Source organism: Dunckerocampus dactyliophorus, chromosome 12 (genome assembly GCF_027744805.1).
Source record: "Dunckerocampus dactyliophorus isolate RoL2022-P2 chromosome 12, RoL_Ddac_1.1, whole genome shotgun sequence".
NCBI lineage: Eukaryota > Metazoa > Chordata > Actinopteri > Syngnathiformes > Syngnathidae > Dunckerocampus > Dunckerocampus dactyliophorus.
The window spans coordinates 18,352,161-18,364,960 of NC_072830.1; the positions used below are offsets into that span (position 1 = coordinate 18,352,161).

General features: G+C 40.1%; 1 protein-coding gene across 3 annotated transcripts in view; it reads left to right on the plus strand.

Moving 5' to 3' along the window:
• nf1a (neurofibromin 1a) overlaps window positions 1–12,137 on the plus strand; it is an 89,930-nt gene extending 77,793 nt beyond the window's left edge. For all 3 annotated transcript variants that reach the window (XM_054794049.1, XM_054794051.1, XM_054794050.1), the window contains 10 exons: window positions 1,471–1,602; window positions 1,682–1,817; window positions 3,677–3,837; window positions 3,927–4,049; window positions 4,121–4,239; window positions 4,329–4,429; window positions 5,603–5,745; window positions 5,917–5,963; window positions 6,254–6,470; window positions 8,878–12,137. In XM_054794049.1, the coding sequence (XP_054650024.1) occupies window positions 1,471–1,602; window positions 1,682–1,817; window positions 3,677–3,837; window positions 3,927–4,049; window positions 4,121–4,239; window positions 4,329–4,429; window positions 5,603–5,745; window positions 5,917–5,963; window positions 6,254–6,470; window positions 8,878–9,020 (1,322 nt within the window). In that variant the 3' untranslated portion in view covers window positions 9,021–12,137. The remainder of the gene's footprint in view (window positions 1–1,470; window positions 1,603–1,681; window positions 1,818–3,676; window positions 3,838–3,926; window positions 4,050–4,120; window positions 4,240–4,328; window positions 4,430–5,602; window positions 5,746–5,916; window positions 5,964–6,253; window positions 6,471–8,877) is intronic.
• Window positions 12,138–12,800: the final 663 nt, after the last annotated feature.

A 12,800-nucleotide genomic window follows, 5' to 3' on the forward strand; every position in this document is an offset into this window, starting at 1 on the left:
CAAAGTTTTATTGTCGTTGTCAAGAACGAAATTACTACAGCAGCTCTTAGATGTAACAATCGCACTTGCTTTCGTACTTACGTTTACAAATCCAGCTTGTGCTTATCCCTGTGCCCCAGTACTCCGTGGGTGAAAGATAATCCTGTCAAAAAATGGAAAAAGTTTGTTTAATTCAAGTTAGTCTGGGTAGAATAAACATCGCCTGTCATGGAGCCCAGGTTGGCTTGTGCACAGCACACCACCTTGCTTAAATACACGCCCCTCAACCTCAGCGCATTTTTTAAAACAATTTTACAAACAATACATGGTAAACAACCTGTAAATGTTCTTATTGCACATTATGACAAAAGAGTTTTCTTCCAGCTGAGTATCAAATAGTGACGTGGTTAAAAACATCTCTACTCAGTTATGGAACTATGTGGCCACTACAAGGAGTATAAAATATCCTTTTAAAACATAAGAATCAAAATAGAAATGTGCACAAATGGAGAAACACGATGTCAACAAATTGCCTTAGGTTAAAAAAAATTCTTTACTTTTACCCATCCCAATATCGCTAGCCAAAGTTGCAAGTGAATAGCATCACTGCCGCATTTTAAGAAAACACAACCTTCTCTACCTTTGAAAATGTTATGCTGTGGCACATTTCCCGGAGCTATTTGACATTTCTAAAAAAGAATATAGAGATATAAAGAAAAAAGCGGCATGGCAACTTGTCGGTGCCAGAGTAAACATATCGGGTAAGTTTACATTACACGCCACACACAGGAGGCGATAAACAACTGCGATTGGCAAAAACTCATCGCCAACAGGTAGCAAACCATGCACACGGGCGGCGACGAGCCTCTGTCACCAGCGACACCCGTGAACGACGTGTTTACATCCAGAGCGAATTATACGAGTCTCCCACGGTTTTGATTGGCTGTCAGATGTAGAGGGAATTTGAGGGTGTCAAAGTTGTTCATAGGAGCGGCCAGTGTTGATCAAGGACTCTTGCTAGTACCGGATCTTAATGTACTTACCCGATATGTTTACTCTGGCACTGACGAGTTCCCCCACCGTTTTTTTCTTTATATCTCTATATTCTTTTTTTTAGAAACGTCAAATAGCACCAGGAAATCTGACACGGCAAGTATAGCGAACTGATTAGCATCCTGTCCACTTTTGGGTTGATCAATGAAACTACGGCTGATGTTTTTTTTCAACTCCGGTGAAAAGTTGAGAATTTTTCAACTTTCTGGGATTGCGTCGCAAGCCAGCGTGTGCACGATGACACGCACGAGCACAAACTTTCACACGCAATTTGTGGACGGTGACATGCAACTGTCATTCAAGTTCTTAAAATCTTGCTTAGGCATTTTGTAGGTTTCATTGCTTGCTAGGGCCTACGCAATTGAACTGCTCAGTTGTAGGAGAAACATTTGGATGTGCGCCCTTATTCTCACTGTATTTTTGGTCATGCGCCTCCAGGTTACAGACACCCATCAGCCACCACAGTAGCGAGAACAGTGAGGATCCTTCACACACTGTTGGCTCTCATCAGCAAGCATCTGAAATGTGACAAGTTTGAAGTCAACACCCAGAGTGTGGCGTACTTGGCTGGTAATGGCATGGTTAACAACTCTGTGTAATCTCAGATAGTTTTATTGTGTTTAGTAATAATCACGTGGTTTTTTTGCAGCACTGCTGACAGTGTCTGAGGAGGTCCGAAGTCGCTGCAGTCTTAAACACAGGAAGTCGCTCCTAATTTCAGACCTCTCGATGGATCCTGTGCCGATGGACACCTACTCCAGTCTCATCAGTGATCCCAGCTGCAGGTGAGCTGGTTCACATTTTAATCATTTCTTTTTTGTTCTTTTAAATTAGCTACTTTAAATGATCGCAGCTTTGTTATCATTGTCCATTTCATTGCGGCACATCCTTTCACATCTTTATCCTTAATGATGGTCGCGACAGTCTTGCCACTTAGATGAAGTACGCGGACAATTTTGGGTTGCATTTCTCCACTTTCTGAGCATTTTACGGTGTCCAATTTCACTTCACTTTTCATTTTCTTTATCATTGATGTATTACCATCAAAAGAGCCTGCCTCACGCTTGGGAGAAATAATGAAGGTTAACGTTAAAAAGTTAACTATAAGAACAAACGTGAGATATGTGTCACAAAAGTGACATGCTCCCTCAGTGAAGTGATGCATACGTATTCTTCTATTTTTCGTTTTGTCCAGTATTTATAATTTATGGGGGAGTGTCGTAACCACTCCCATGTAATGAGGTAATCGTGGAATTTGCATAATTGGCTATGAGGCATTTACAAAAAGTGAGTAAAAAACACAGAAAAGCAAAACAAATATGTTTAAAACTACAATTTAACTTTTCGTCTGTCGCTGAACAGACCACTGACATAGCTGCCAGTGAGTGCTTGTATATAGGAAGGGGCCACAGCAGGACTCTCTGCTCGTTGAGAACAGCGATATCTGCTTTCATCCACGGCTCTCCAAAAGTCTCTTCACTAGATTTGTCTCTCGTCGCTTTTTTGAAAAAGAGTATCTATTGGGGTCTGATTAGTAAGTTGCCAACACTGACCCCTCCTCCTCCGTCTTCTTATTCTCTGGCCGACCAGAACTGCTATAATGTGTCTAATCTATTTGTGGCGTCAGAATATATTAAATGAGTGTATAAGGAATATTGTACTGTACAGGTGTGTCCAAGGTGCGGCCCGTCCGCAGCTGGTTTTTTTTGTTGTTTTTTTTTTTTTTTTGGCACATTGTAGAAATGAAACAAAAACGACAACAATGGGGAAAGAAAGAGCAAAAGGTATAATGTAGTGAGGAAAAGCTGAAATGTTGATATTAATAATAAAAATAATAATAATAATAAATACACTTTGTCACATAACACACAGCTGACTTGAAATACATATAAAACGTCTTTTTTTTTTTTTTTTTTTTTTTTTTTTAACCTTTTTACAAAATGAAAAATATCAAAATGGCCCTCGCATCCTTTGACTTTTTTGTATGCAGCCCTCGCTGAAAAAGGTTTGGACACCCCCGGTCTATACCAAGCCTTACGTCCTATGAAGACACTGCTGCAAATTTCATCATTTAGTCAGATGTGCATATTTTGCACTCGGATGCATTAGCCATACAATGCTACCAAAACAACACTGAACTTTGAACTTTTGATTGGCACCTAATAGACAACTGTTTGTTTGCTGTGGCACAATAGCCAATGAACTTCACTGTGCATCAAAAAGTACCGTGCCCTCTTCTTACATACGTAGCTCGGGCCAATTGCATTGAATCCTAATGATGAGTGACATTGACCAGCCAATGAGATTGTGAAGACATCGATATGCTGGTTGATGGGTGAATTTTTGTCATAAAAAGTAAAGGACTCCTGCGTAACGGAGCAATAGAAAACTTGGACTGTGAGCCAACGATGCACCTTGTTGAAATGTTTTTTCCTCTGTCTTTATTTTCCACTCATGCCAAATGAGCTTGAAAGACAAGATACAGTATCCTCATGCCAGGGAGCTGGAACACTTGATCCAAACATGTAACAAAAACTGTGTAAAATACTTATTTTTTTGGTAGTACTCTTTTAAATTACATTTTAAATGGGTCTGTTTGCCATTAGATTTCACATGATTAATTTATTGCACTTCTGCCCTTCAGAACACTGCGAGAAACTCAACCATGGACATCTCCTCAGGTTTCAGAGCGCTACCTTTCAGCTCACCACTACCCCACAGTGGGTCAAATTAGCCCACGTACTCGCAAGTCAATGAGCCTGGACATGGGGCAACCTTCACAGGCCACTACAAAGAAACTTCTGGGTACAACTTAACTCTTAGCACACCACGACGATGCACACACACATCAGCATCTGTGGTAAATGAATTTGCTGCGCTGTCATGTTTTATAGGTACAAGGAAGAGTTTCGATCATCTCATATCGGATTCCAAAGCACCAAAGAGACCTGAGATGGAATCAGGCATGACCACACCTCCTAAAATGAGGCGTGTTGCGGAAAATGATTATGAGATAGGTGAGATTACAGATCAGGGGGATTTTCCTTGTATGGTTGCTGACATTTTAAAATGCAATTCATAATTTCAGAGACACAAAGAATAGGAAACTCCCACCTCCGCAAGGTGTCTGTCTCTGAGTCCAATGTTCTGCTGGATGAGGAGGTGCTGACGGACCCCAAGATCCAGGCTCTCCTCCTCACTGTGCTGGTGAAAAAGCATTCTGACCACCAAGTATCTACTGTTTAATTGTTTTGTGGTCGTTTGCTAACGGCCCCTCATCTGATTTTTCTTCCCAGGCCACCCAAGTCAAATACACCACGGATGATTTTGATCAGCGAATTCTCTATGAGTACTTGGCTGAAGCTAGTGTTGTCTTCCCAAAGGTTTTTCCAGTTGTGTAAGTAGCCAGCCTACTACTACTACTACTACTACTGCATTGGTAGCACAATGCCGCTTAGTGGTACAGTAAGTTATGAAGCGCTCACAGGCCCAAATAACCCAGTGCATTACAGACACTGCAGTAAGACACACCATAGGGAAGGGAGTGTTAATTTGAACAACTTAAAAAGATCCACCTTTTGCTTGAACCTACCCTTTTTTCATGTGAGCGAAAGTACAGTCATTCCACGTTTATCGCGATGAATTGGTTTCACACCCGACTGTAAGTGAACTGTGTAAGTGACTGTAGTGAACTTCCGCAAAGTAGGATTCCTTATTTATAAATGGAATATTTTAGTAGTTAGAGTATAGAAAACCTGTTTGAGGTATTTTTGGAGCCCATCTAGACATGAAATAACACTCCTATAGTAATTTTGACCCTTGTATTACCCAATATAGTAGACATAATAATAGAAAATAAGACATATTAGACATAAATAAAACATAACATGACTGACATGTTAGCATTGACGGCGTACTTCCAATGTAACATTACTGACACGTAGTGACAAGTGTAGAATATTACTGTAATGGCGCAGTTTGTTGTTAAGGAGAGACTCACGATGCACTTCAAAGGTTTATTAACAAGCACAGAACACATACACAGTGAACATTAACACAGGAGCTGCTGTCGGACACAACTCAGGCGCTTGCATCCTACACACTGCTAACCAAAGACGCTGCTGCAAACAGGCTGTATTCAGCCATGAAACGGCGATCATTTGATTAATTAATTTTTGTAAAACTGCGATACGATTTTCCGTCTTCTCTCAGATTCGCAATTGCTTGTTTTTCCACCCTTAGACTGCTCTCTGGTTTTTATGTTGTGTTCACCTCTAAATGCAGTCTACACAGGCAAAACCTATCCGACCCAATCTGAAACTGAGCACATCTCATCAGGTCTTTGCTCACTGTGTTCTTCTCAGCTCTAAAATTTGAAGCACCAAATACATGTTTTTAATTTGTTCCCTAGTGTCATGTTTATATGTTTTCATTTTTCTCACATGTGGCTAAGGATTGTGACGGTCTAGTAAGCTAGCCCCACAAGCTAGCTCAGATTTTGACAACAATCTGACCATTTATGGTGAAGGTCACAAGCTGAAGACTCATTCTGTGTGTTTCTCCTCCTTAGGCACAACTTGCTAGACTCCAAGATCAACACGGTGCTGTCCATGTGCCAGGACACCAATCTCCTGAACCCTGTACACGGCATCGTCCAGAGTGTGGTGTATCATGAGGAGTCTCCACCGCAGTACCAGCCCTCCTATTTACAAAGTAGGATGTACTATTTTCTCTATTTATATTTCTATTTATCTTATTCTATATGTCCTTACAAAATGAAGTGACCATTTAATGAGGATGCATCACTGAGCACACGGCTTTCCAATATTTTAACCCCGTCAACCCACCTAACCTATGGCTCTCCCCCCTCTGTGCATTTATCAGGCTTTGGTTTTAATGGACTGTGGAGGTTTGCTGGTCCTTTCTCAAAGGTAGGACTTATTCAAAATACTGTGAGTGCCTTTTATCAAATGTGTGTTCTGTGAATAGAAAAAAGAAAGCTAAAGCGTAATTTTGCACACAAAAAAAACAGTAAGTACAAGCAGCCACAAATTATTTTTAAATTGGCCAACATTCAAAGTTTGTACATTTTGAAAATGAGTGTAATGCTGTTAGTGCTCTAATGATCATAAAGTGTAAAGTCATGAAGTGATGTGTGCTGTTTTTCTCTGCTCGCCAACGTCTGAAGCGTTAACAAAGTTATGTTTTTCCATCCCCACAGCAAACCCAAATACCGGACTATGCCGAGCTGATTGTCAAGTTCTTGGAGGCACTGATTGACAGCTACCTGCCTGCAGCTGAGGAGGAGCGAGGGGAGGAGCAGCTGCGGACGCCCACCTCACCTTATCCTCCCACCAGCCAGAGCCAGCTCAGTATCACTGCCAACCTCAACCTGTCTAACTCAATGACCTCACTGGCCACCTCGCAGCACTCACCAGGTCTCAACACACACAAACACACACAAACACACAGACAACCCATTTATGTCGATAAACGGTGCACTGTGCTCTTACTACTAAAAATATTATTTGCTTATGTCCGTTTAAAAAATAAGTATAAGCCTAGCTTGAAAGCTAACACTTAACCTTTGCAATGGTAGAAGTATCAATCCTCTAATGCTAAATTGACTGAATAAGCAGCATTTACATGTTTTAAATAGTAGCACACTGTAAATATTGTGTAAAAGTGTGAGTGCGGGTGACTGGAAGGAAGACATTTCACCGAAGTTCGGCACAGTTGAAAAGGTCAATTGTGGCACTCACAGGAAAGAACAAGAAAGCGCCATGCCAATGCTGCACATCTTTAATTATAGTAAGACGTCAATGCTCAAACAGTATGTGTGGCTGCCTATTTGTAAATATATGGAAAACAAAAAACCCTCTCTTGACCTTGCTTAAAACGTTCCTTTTCCTGCAGCCCTGTTTTGAGCGTTGTACAATTGCTGACGAGTTATGTGTAAAGTCCCTTTGTGCACCGTGCGAGCCGAAAACACATTTTAAGATGATCAAATGCAAGTTTTACCCAAAACAAATGAACCACAGGTGGCAGATTACTTAGCATACTGTAAGTTGCTCCGGAGTATAAGTAAATTGCTCCGGAGTATAAGTCGCATCAGTCAAAAAAATGCGTCATGAAGAGAAAAAAAAAAACGTATGTCGTAGTGGACTATGTCACATTTATCTGTATTTATGATCGAGCTACCATCATAGCAAACGCATCAAACAGCTGTATTTTAACACCAAGACTTCCTTTTTGTATTCACAAGGGCATTCAAATAGACTGAAAATCATACATGTGTATTTAGTCAGTGGCTGACACAGCAAAAGTTTGGACTAACACAACACGACTGATGCTCCCGACCTTGTTAATAAGGCAAGAAATTCCACTAAGTAACCCTGACCAAGGCACACCTGTGAAGTGAAAACCATTTCAGGTGACCTCATGAAGCTCATTGAGAGAACACCAAGGGTTTGTAGCTCTATCAAAAAAAGCAAAGCGTGTCTACGTTGAGGAATCTAAAATATAAAACATATTTAGAGTTATTTCACACTTTGTTAAGTTCATAAGTCCACGTGTTCATTTTGAGAATCTACACTGTAAATAGTCGTGAAAATAAAGAAAACTCATTTAATGAAAAGGTGTGCCCAAACTTGTGCTCTGTACTGTAGGTTTTGATAAATAAGTCGCAGGACCGGCCAAACTACGGAAAAATGTGACCAGAAAATGCAGTAGTTTAAATAGCTGTGTTCTACTGGACCAATGTGCTTTTATAAGGATGACACACACGAAAATGTGTTTTAAGACAATAAAAAACAAGAATCACCCATAAGTGAACCAAAGGTGAGTGATGCAAAATTTCAAATGTTCAATTGTACAGTAATCCCTCGTTCATTGAGGTTAATTGGTTCCAGACCCAACCTTGAAAAGTGAATTTCCGCAAACTAGGATTCCTTCTTTATAAATGGAATATTTTTGTAGTTATGGCATAGAAAACCTGTTTGCGATCTTCTCAATACGTTTTTTTTAACCTTATTAGAGCCATCTAGACGTGAAATAACACCCCTATAGTCACTTTTACATTCTTATTACCCAAAATAGTAGATATAATCATAGAAAATAAGGCATTTAATACAATTGATGGTGGACAGAATGTGACGTCAGGGATTCAGAGTTGAGTTGTAGCTTGTTGTGGGCTTTGGCCGCCACAGTAACCTATGTTATTATGATTATATTATTATGTTGTTGTTATTGTGGTGTTCTCCCCACACAATTACTGACACCTAGTGACCAATGTTGAATACAAGTTGGTGGTCATAATGGCTTATACTGTATTTGTATTTTAGTTCATTTAGCCATTTTTTATGTTTGGAAATGCTTAATTTGGGCAAAAAAAATTTACATTTTGCTTAAATATGCATATTTTCTGACTCCGTAGTCAACGATGAAACAGTGATCATTTATGAATTGTTTGAAAAACCACGATAGAGTGAGGGAGCAATGTTGGAACCGCCATGTATTGAGGGGACGACTGTACTTCCATACTTAGTGTAAGTTGGTTAGTTATAATTGCCAGAAGTGTCAGTAACTGCCAAAAATATCATGATGAGTTCGCTGTGTATGTTCATTAGGGACAACATGATACAACTTTTTATGTCTCACGCCGATACCGCAACATGATATATCCCGATACCAATAGATGTCGTGTTAACATTAAATTTAGCATTTGGATGTTAAAGTACATTGGTAAATTTGTCCAGTATTCGATTGATATTCTGGATCGGATCACCCCCACTGTTAATGTTTGACTGAATATGACTTCATTCACGTCATTGTGTCTTTCTCCAGGTGTGGACAAGGAGAATGTCCAGTTGTCCCCCAGCTCAGCTCTGTCCAGCGGGGGTCGCACTCGCCACGGCTCAGCCAGTCAGGTCCAGAAGCAACGCAGCGCCGGCAGCTTCAAGAGACCCAGCATCAAGAAGATTGTCTGATCAGCCGTGGAATGCTCCTGTCACAGCCCCCTTCCTCCTCTTCTTCCTCTCATCCCGACCCATTTGCCGACTTGGCTTCATGCTGCATTTTTATCTTTTTACTATTTTAAATCCTCCTCCTTTGACGTAGTTGCTTTTGCAGAGAGGGAATATTAGATCGAGTCCGTTCTCTGCTGCTTGAGATGATTTGCGAACATTCAAGACTGCGTGCGGCGCCGGAGAAGCTGCTGTGTGGACTCTGCTCAGCGCCAGTTTGATTCTCCTGCAGAGAAGACGGCCACATGTAAACCATGACACTAACACTAATCCAGTCTGGACACTCCCATGAACAAGGAGGTTCTTTCTGGTCAGATGATGCCGTGTGCAGCGACAGATGGACCACACTTGTCCTGTGAAGAGCCTTCCTCGTCTGAGCAGATGCCAATCTCCTTTCGGTGCTTTGCGGAGCCAGAAAGGACGACTCCAGATATAAAGATGTTGGCGTTTTCTCCACTGTGTGCCTTTGTCAGGATTTTCAGTGTGTACAATTTGTAAAGTAAACGTCAAACCTCGGTGTGGACACGGAACAGGTACTAATTACGAAGGTGCAATGTGGACATCACAGCAGGCCTGCAGTGGTTGCCAGATATACAATCATCCATGTTGCCTGCAAGTATTTCATCCTGTACAGTGACACATTGTAAATAGCTCTGAGCTGAATATGTTTATTTTTGTTTATTTTGCCAAATCTTGTTGCTTTTTTTTGTGTGTGTGTGTGTGTGATCCGTTTTTCGGCTATGTACAGTACAAGGAAGAACTTTTTTTTTTAGGCAAAAGTCATCAGTTTGATTGATTTTTAGTTTATTTTAATAATCTAAATGTACAATTGGCATTCTCCACACAGTATATTTTAAAGTAATCCTTGATTTATTTGTCGCAAAAAGGCAATCATTTAAATATGATACAGTGGAGCCTGCATATTCGCTATTCAGCTTTCACGTCCCCACAAACTTGCTGATTTTTGGTCCAAACTCGCCCATTTGTGCTTTTTCTCTCTGAAATTGTTTTATCATTTTGCAGAAAACAAATCTCAGTCACCCTAAGTTGGTAATTATTTATGAATACATGATAAATACGGCATACTTGTACAACATAATAAGTCGTCGGTGCAAGATGGCGGCGCCCTGTGTGGCTACGGAAGCGCTAGTTTCTACAGTCAATTTAATTCCAATCTGGCCTCAAAATTTGCAGCAAGGTGATCACAAGTTAATATATAGTAGTAAGTCGTTACAGGAATTACAACAGGTGAAGCAGTGTGGATTATGTAGACGCGGCTTGGAGAAATGACTTCTCCCGCCTGCTTGCCTGGCGACCATGCTAAAGACTACACCGTGACTCCCATCTATTCATTTATTATCTTACATTATCATTCATTAGTAATGACTACTTATACATTTTATATGTTAAATGCATTTAATAAGTGTTTGAGGCATATTTAGGGCTTAAACCTGGATTGTCGTCCTATGCATTTAGCTTAAATTCCTTTGTCGTGAGTCAACAATGGCAATTGAAGAGAGACGGGGAGAGAAGAACGTCAGCGGCAAGCTAGCAGGCGGGTTTGGAGTGGGGGGAGTAACGTACGCCTCCGTGCAGCAGCATAACTCAGTTTTCATTAGAACATCAAAAATAGACATTTGGATGGCCGTTTCAGTTACTCAGATTTTTTTCGCCGTTCGCAGGTGGCCTTGAATCATAACCCACTTGATGAACCACTGTAGAGGGTGTACCCCGCCTCTCGCCCGAAGTCAGCTGTGATAGGCTCCAGCATACCCCCCACCAGCCTAATAAGGATAAGCGACATAGAAAATGGATGGATGGATGTCGTTATCTTTTTAATATGTTTAAGGAGATGGGAGTGTCTTTGCGCTTATGTTCTCTACATTTATAGTATATTTGGCCAAAATAACATTCCCTTGAGATGTGCCATAGCTCAACTACCAATAGCTGATGTCATCGTATTAGATCCTTAAGTAGTATAGTAAGGTTGAACACATATGGGGGGGATCAGTTTGAGATCATTCTAATAGGTACATTTCAATTGTGGCCTGTGGGCTATTTTCGGTCTGCAAATTTCTTTATTTTTTTATTTTTTTAATTGGCCCTTGGCATATTCTGAAAATTAAATGAATTCATTTTTTGCTTTGTCACTTATAACACAAAAGCTTGAGACGTTTCATTCGGATAGCTTAGCATATGTTGACCTACATTGAATTGGTTTTAGCACTTTTAATGCACAAAATGTACCCCCGCATACTGAAATGTGTATGTGGCCTTTGGTGAGAAAAAGTTTGGACACCCCGTTGTGTTGCGTATACGAGGCAACGCGATTGAAGCATCTCGACGTGATCCTATAACTACAAATACAATGCAGCCACGTAAACATGGAATCTTTTTTGTTGTTTTTTTTAAATAACTGTCATTCACTTCAAAAAGTACATCAGCCTCCCATGTAAATATACCTTACCTCTTGTTCTGAGATTAGCGTGGGATATTTGAGGTCACATTTCCTTTGGTAGGCACAACTATGTATAATGTATATAACGAAATGAATTGACTGATGTTGTTAATCTCCAAAATGTATTCAATCTTTCCCTTGTGACCTGGCAAAAAATTGTTACTTTTCCCCTTTGTCGCCATTGCTTCAATGAAATTTGCCTGACTTAAAGTCCAAACATCTTAAACTAAACACAGCCAGGGCCGCTTAGAAGTAGTTTTTTTGTTTGTTTGTTTTTTTTGAATTTTTTATGAATGGCTATGGTAAGGATGGCGTGTCCATAACCTCTTAATCAAGCGGTTAACTTGCACTATTTTAATAACGATCATGGGTTTGTCATGCAAAGCTAAAAATGTGGCATGTTTTATTTGATGTTATGCAAAGTTCATGTCCCTGGTATTATTAGTCTTTAGTTTTTAATGCAGTATGTGTAACAGCTGTAAATACTTTATGTACAATTTGAGATGGTATATTTACTACACTGTATATACATGTGATATTGTATCATTTTGTTTTTGTAAAGCAGTTGGTTTCTGTATAATAATATACATATTGAGCTATTCCAGTGTTAGTAATAAAATGTTTTGCTCTCCATTGTTGGGACTTTTAACATTTGTGCTGCTGTTCCAAAACGCACAAAATCGGTGTTGTTGCGTTGAAAATGTTTTGGATTGAAAGACGATGGTAAATCAGGATGGTCGAAGAGAGGGATGTCACATGATCTCAGATGCGAGTTTTCTCATTTGCAGAAATCTTAAAATTTTAAGTCCATCAACTGGCTTGTTTACAGCATTATTATTATACAGTGGTGTGAAAGTGTTTGCCCCCTTCCTGTTTCCTTTTTTTTTTTGGTATGTTTGTCACACTTAAATGTTTCAGATCATCAAACAAATTTAAATATTAGTCAGTGACAACACAACAGAACACAAAATGCAGTTTTTCAACTAAACTTTTTATTATTAAGGGAGAAAAAGGTGATTCATAACTCCACCAAAAGAAAGACACAGGGCAAAAACCACTGCTGAATAAAGAACATTATGGCTCGTCTCAATTTTGCCAGAAAGCATCTTGATGATCCTAAAGACCTTTGGGACCACTGTCTGATGAGACAGAAGTTGAACTTTGGAAGGTGTGTGTTCCCTCTGGTGTAAAAGTAATGCCGCATTTCAGAAAAAGAACATCGTACCAGCAGTAAAACGTGGTGGTAGTGTGATGGTCTGGGGCTGTTATGCTGCTTCAGGTCTTGC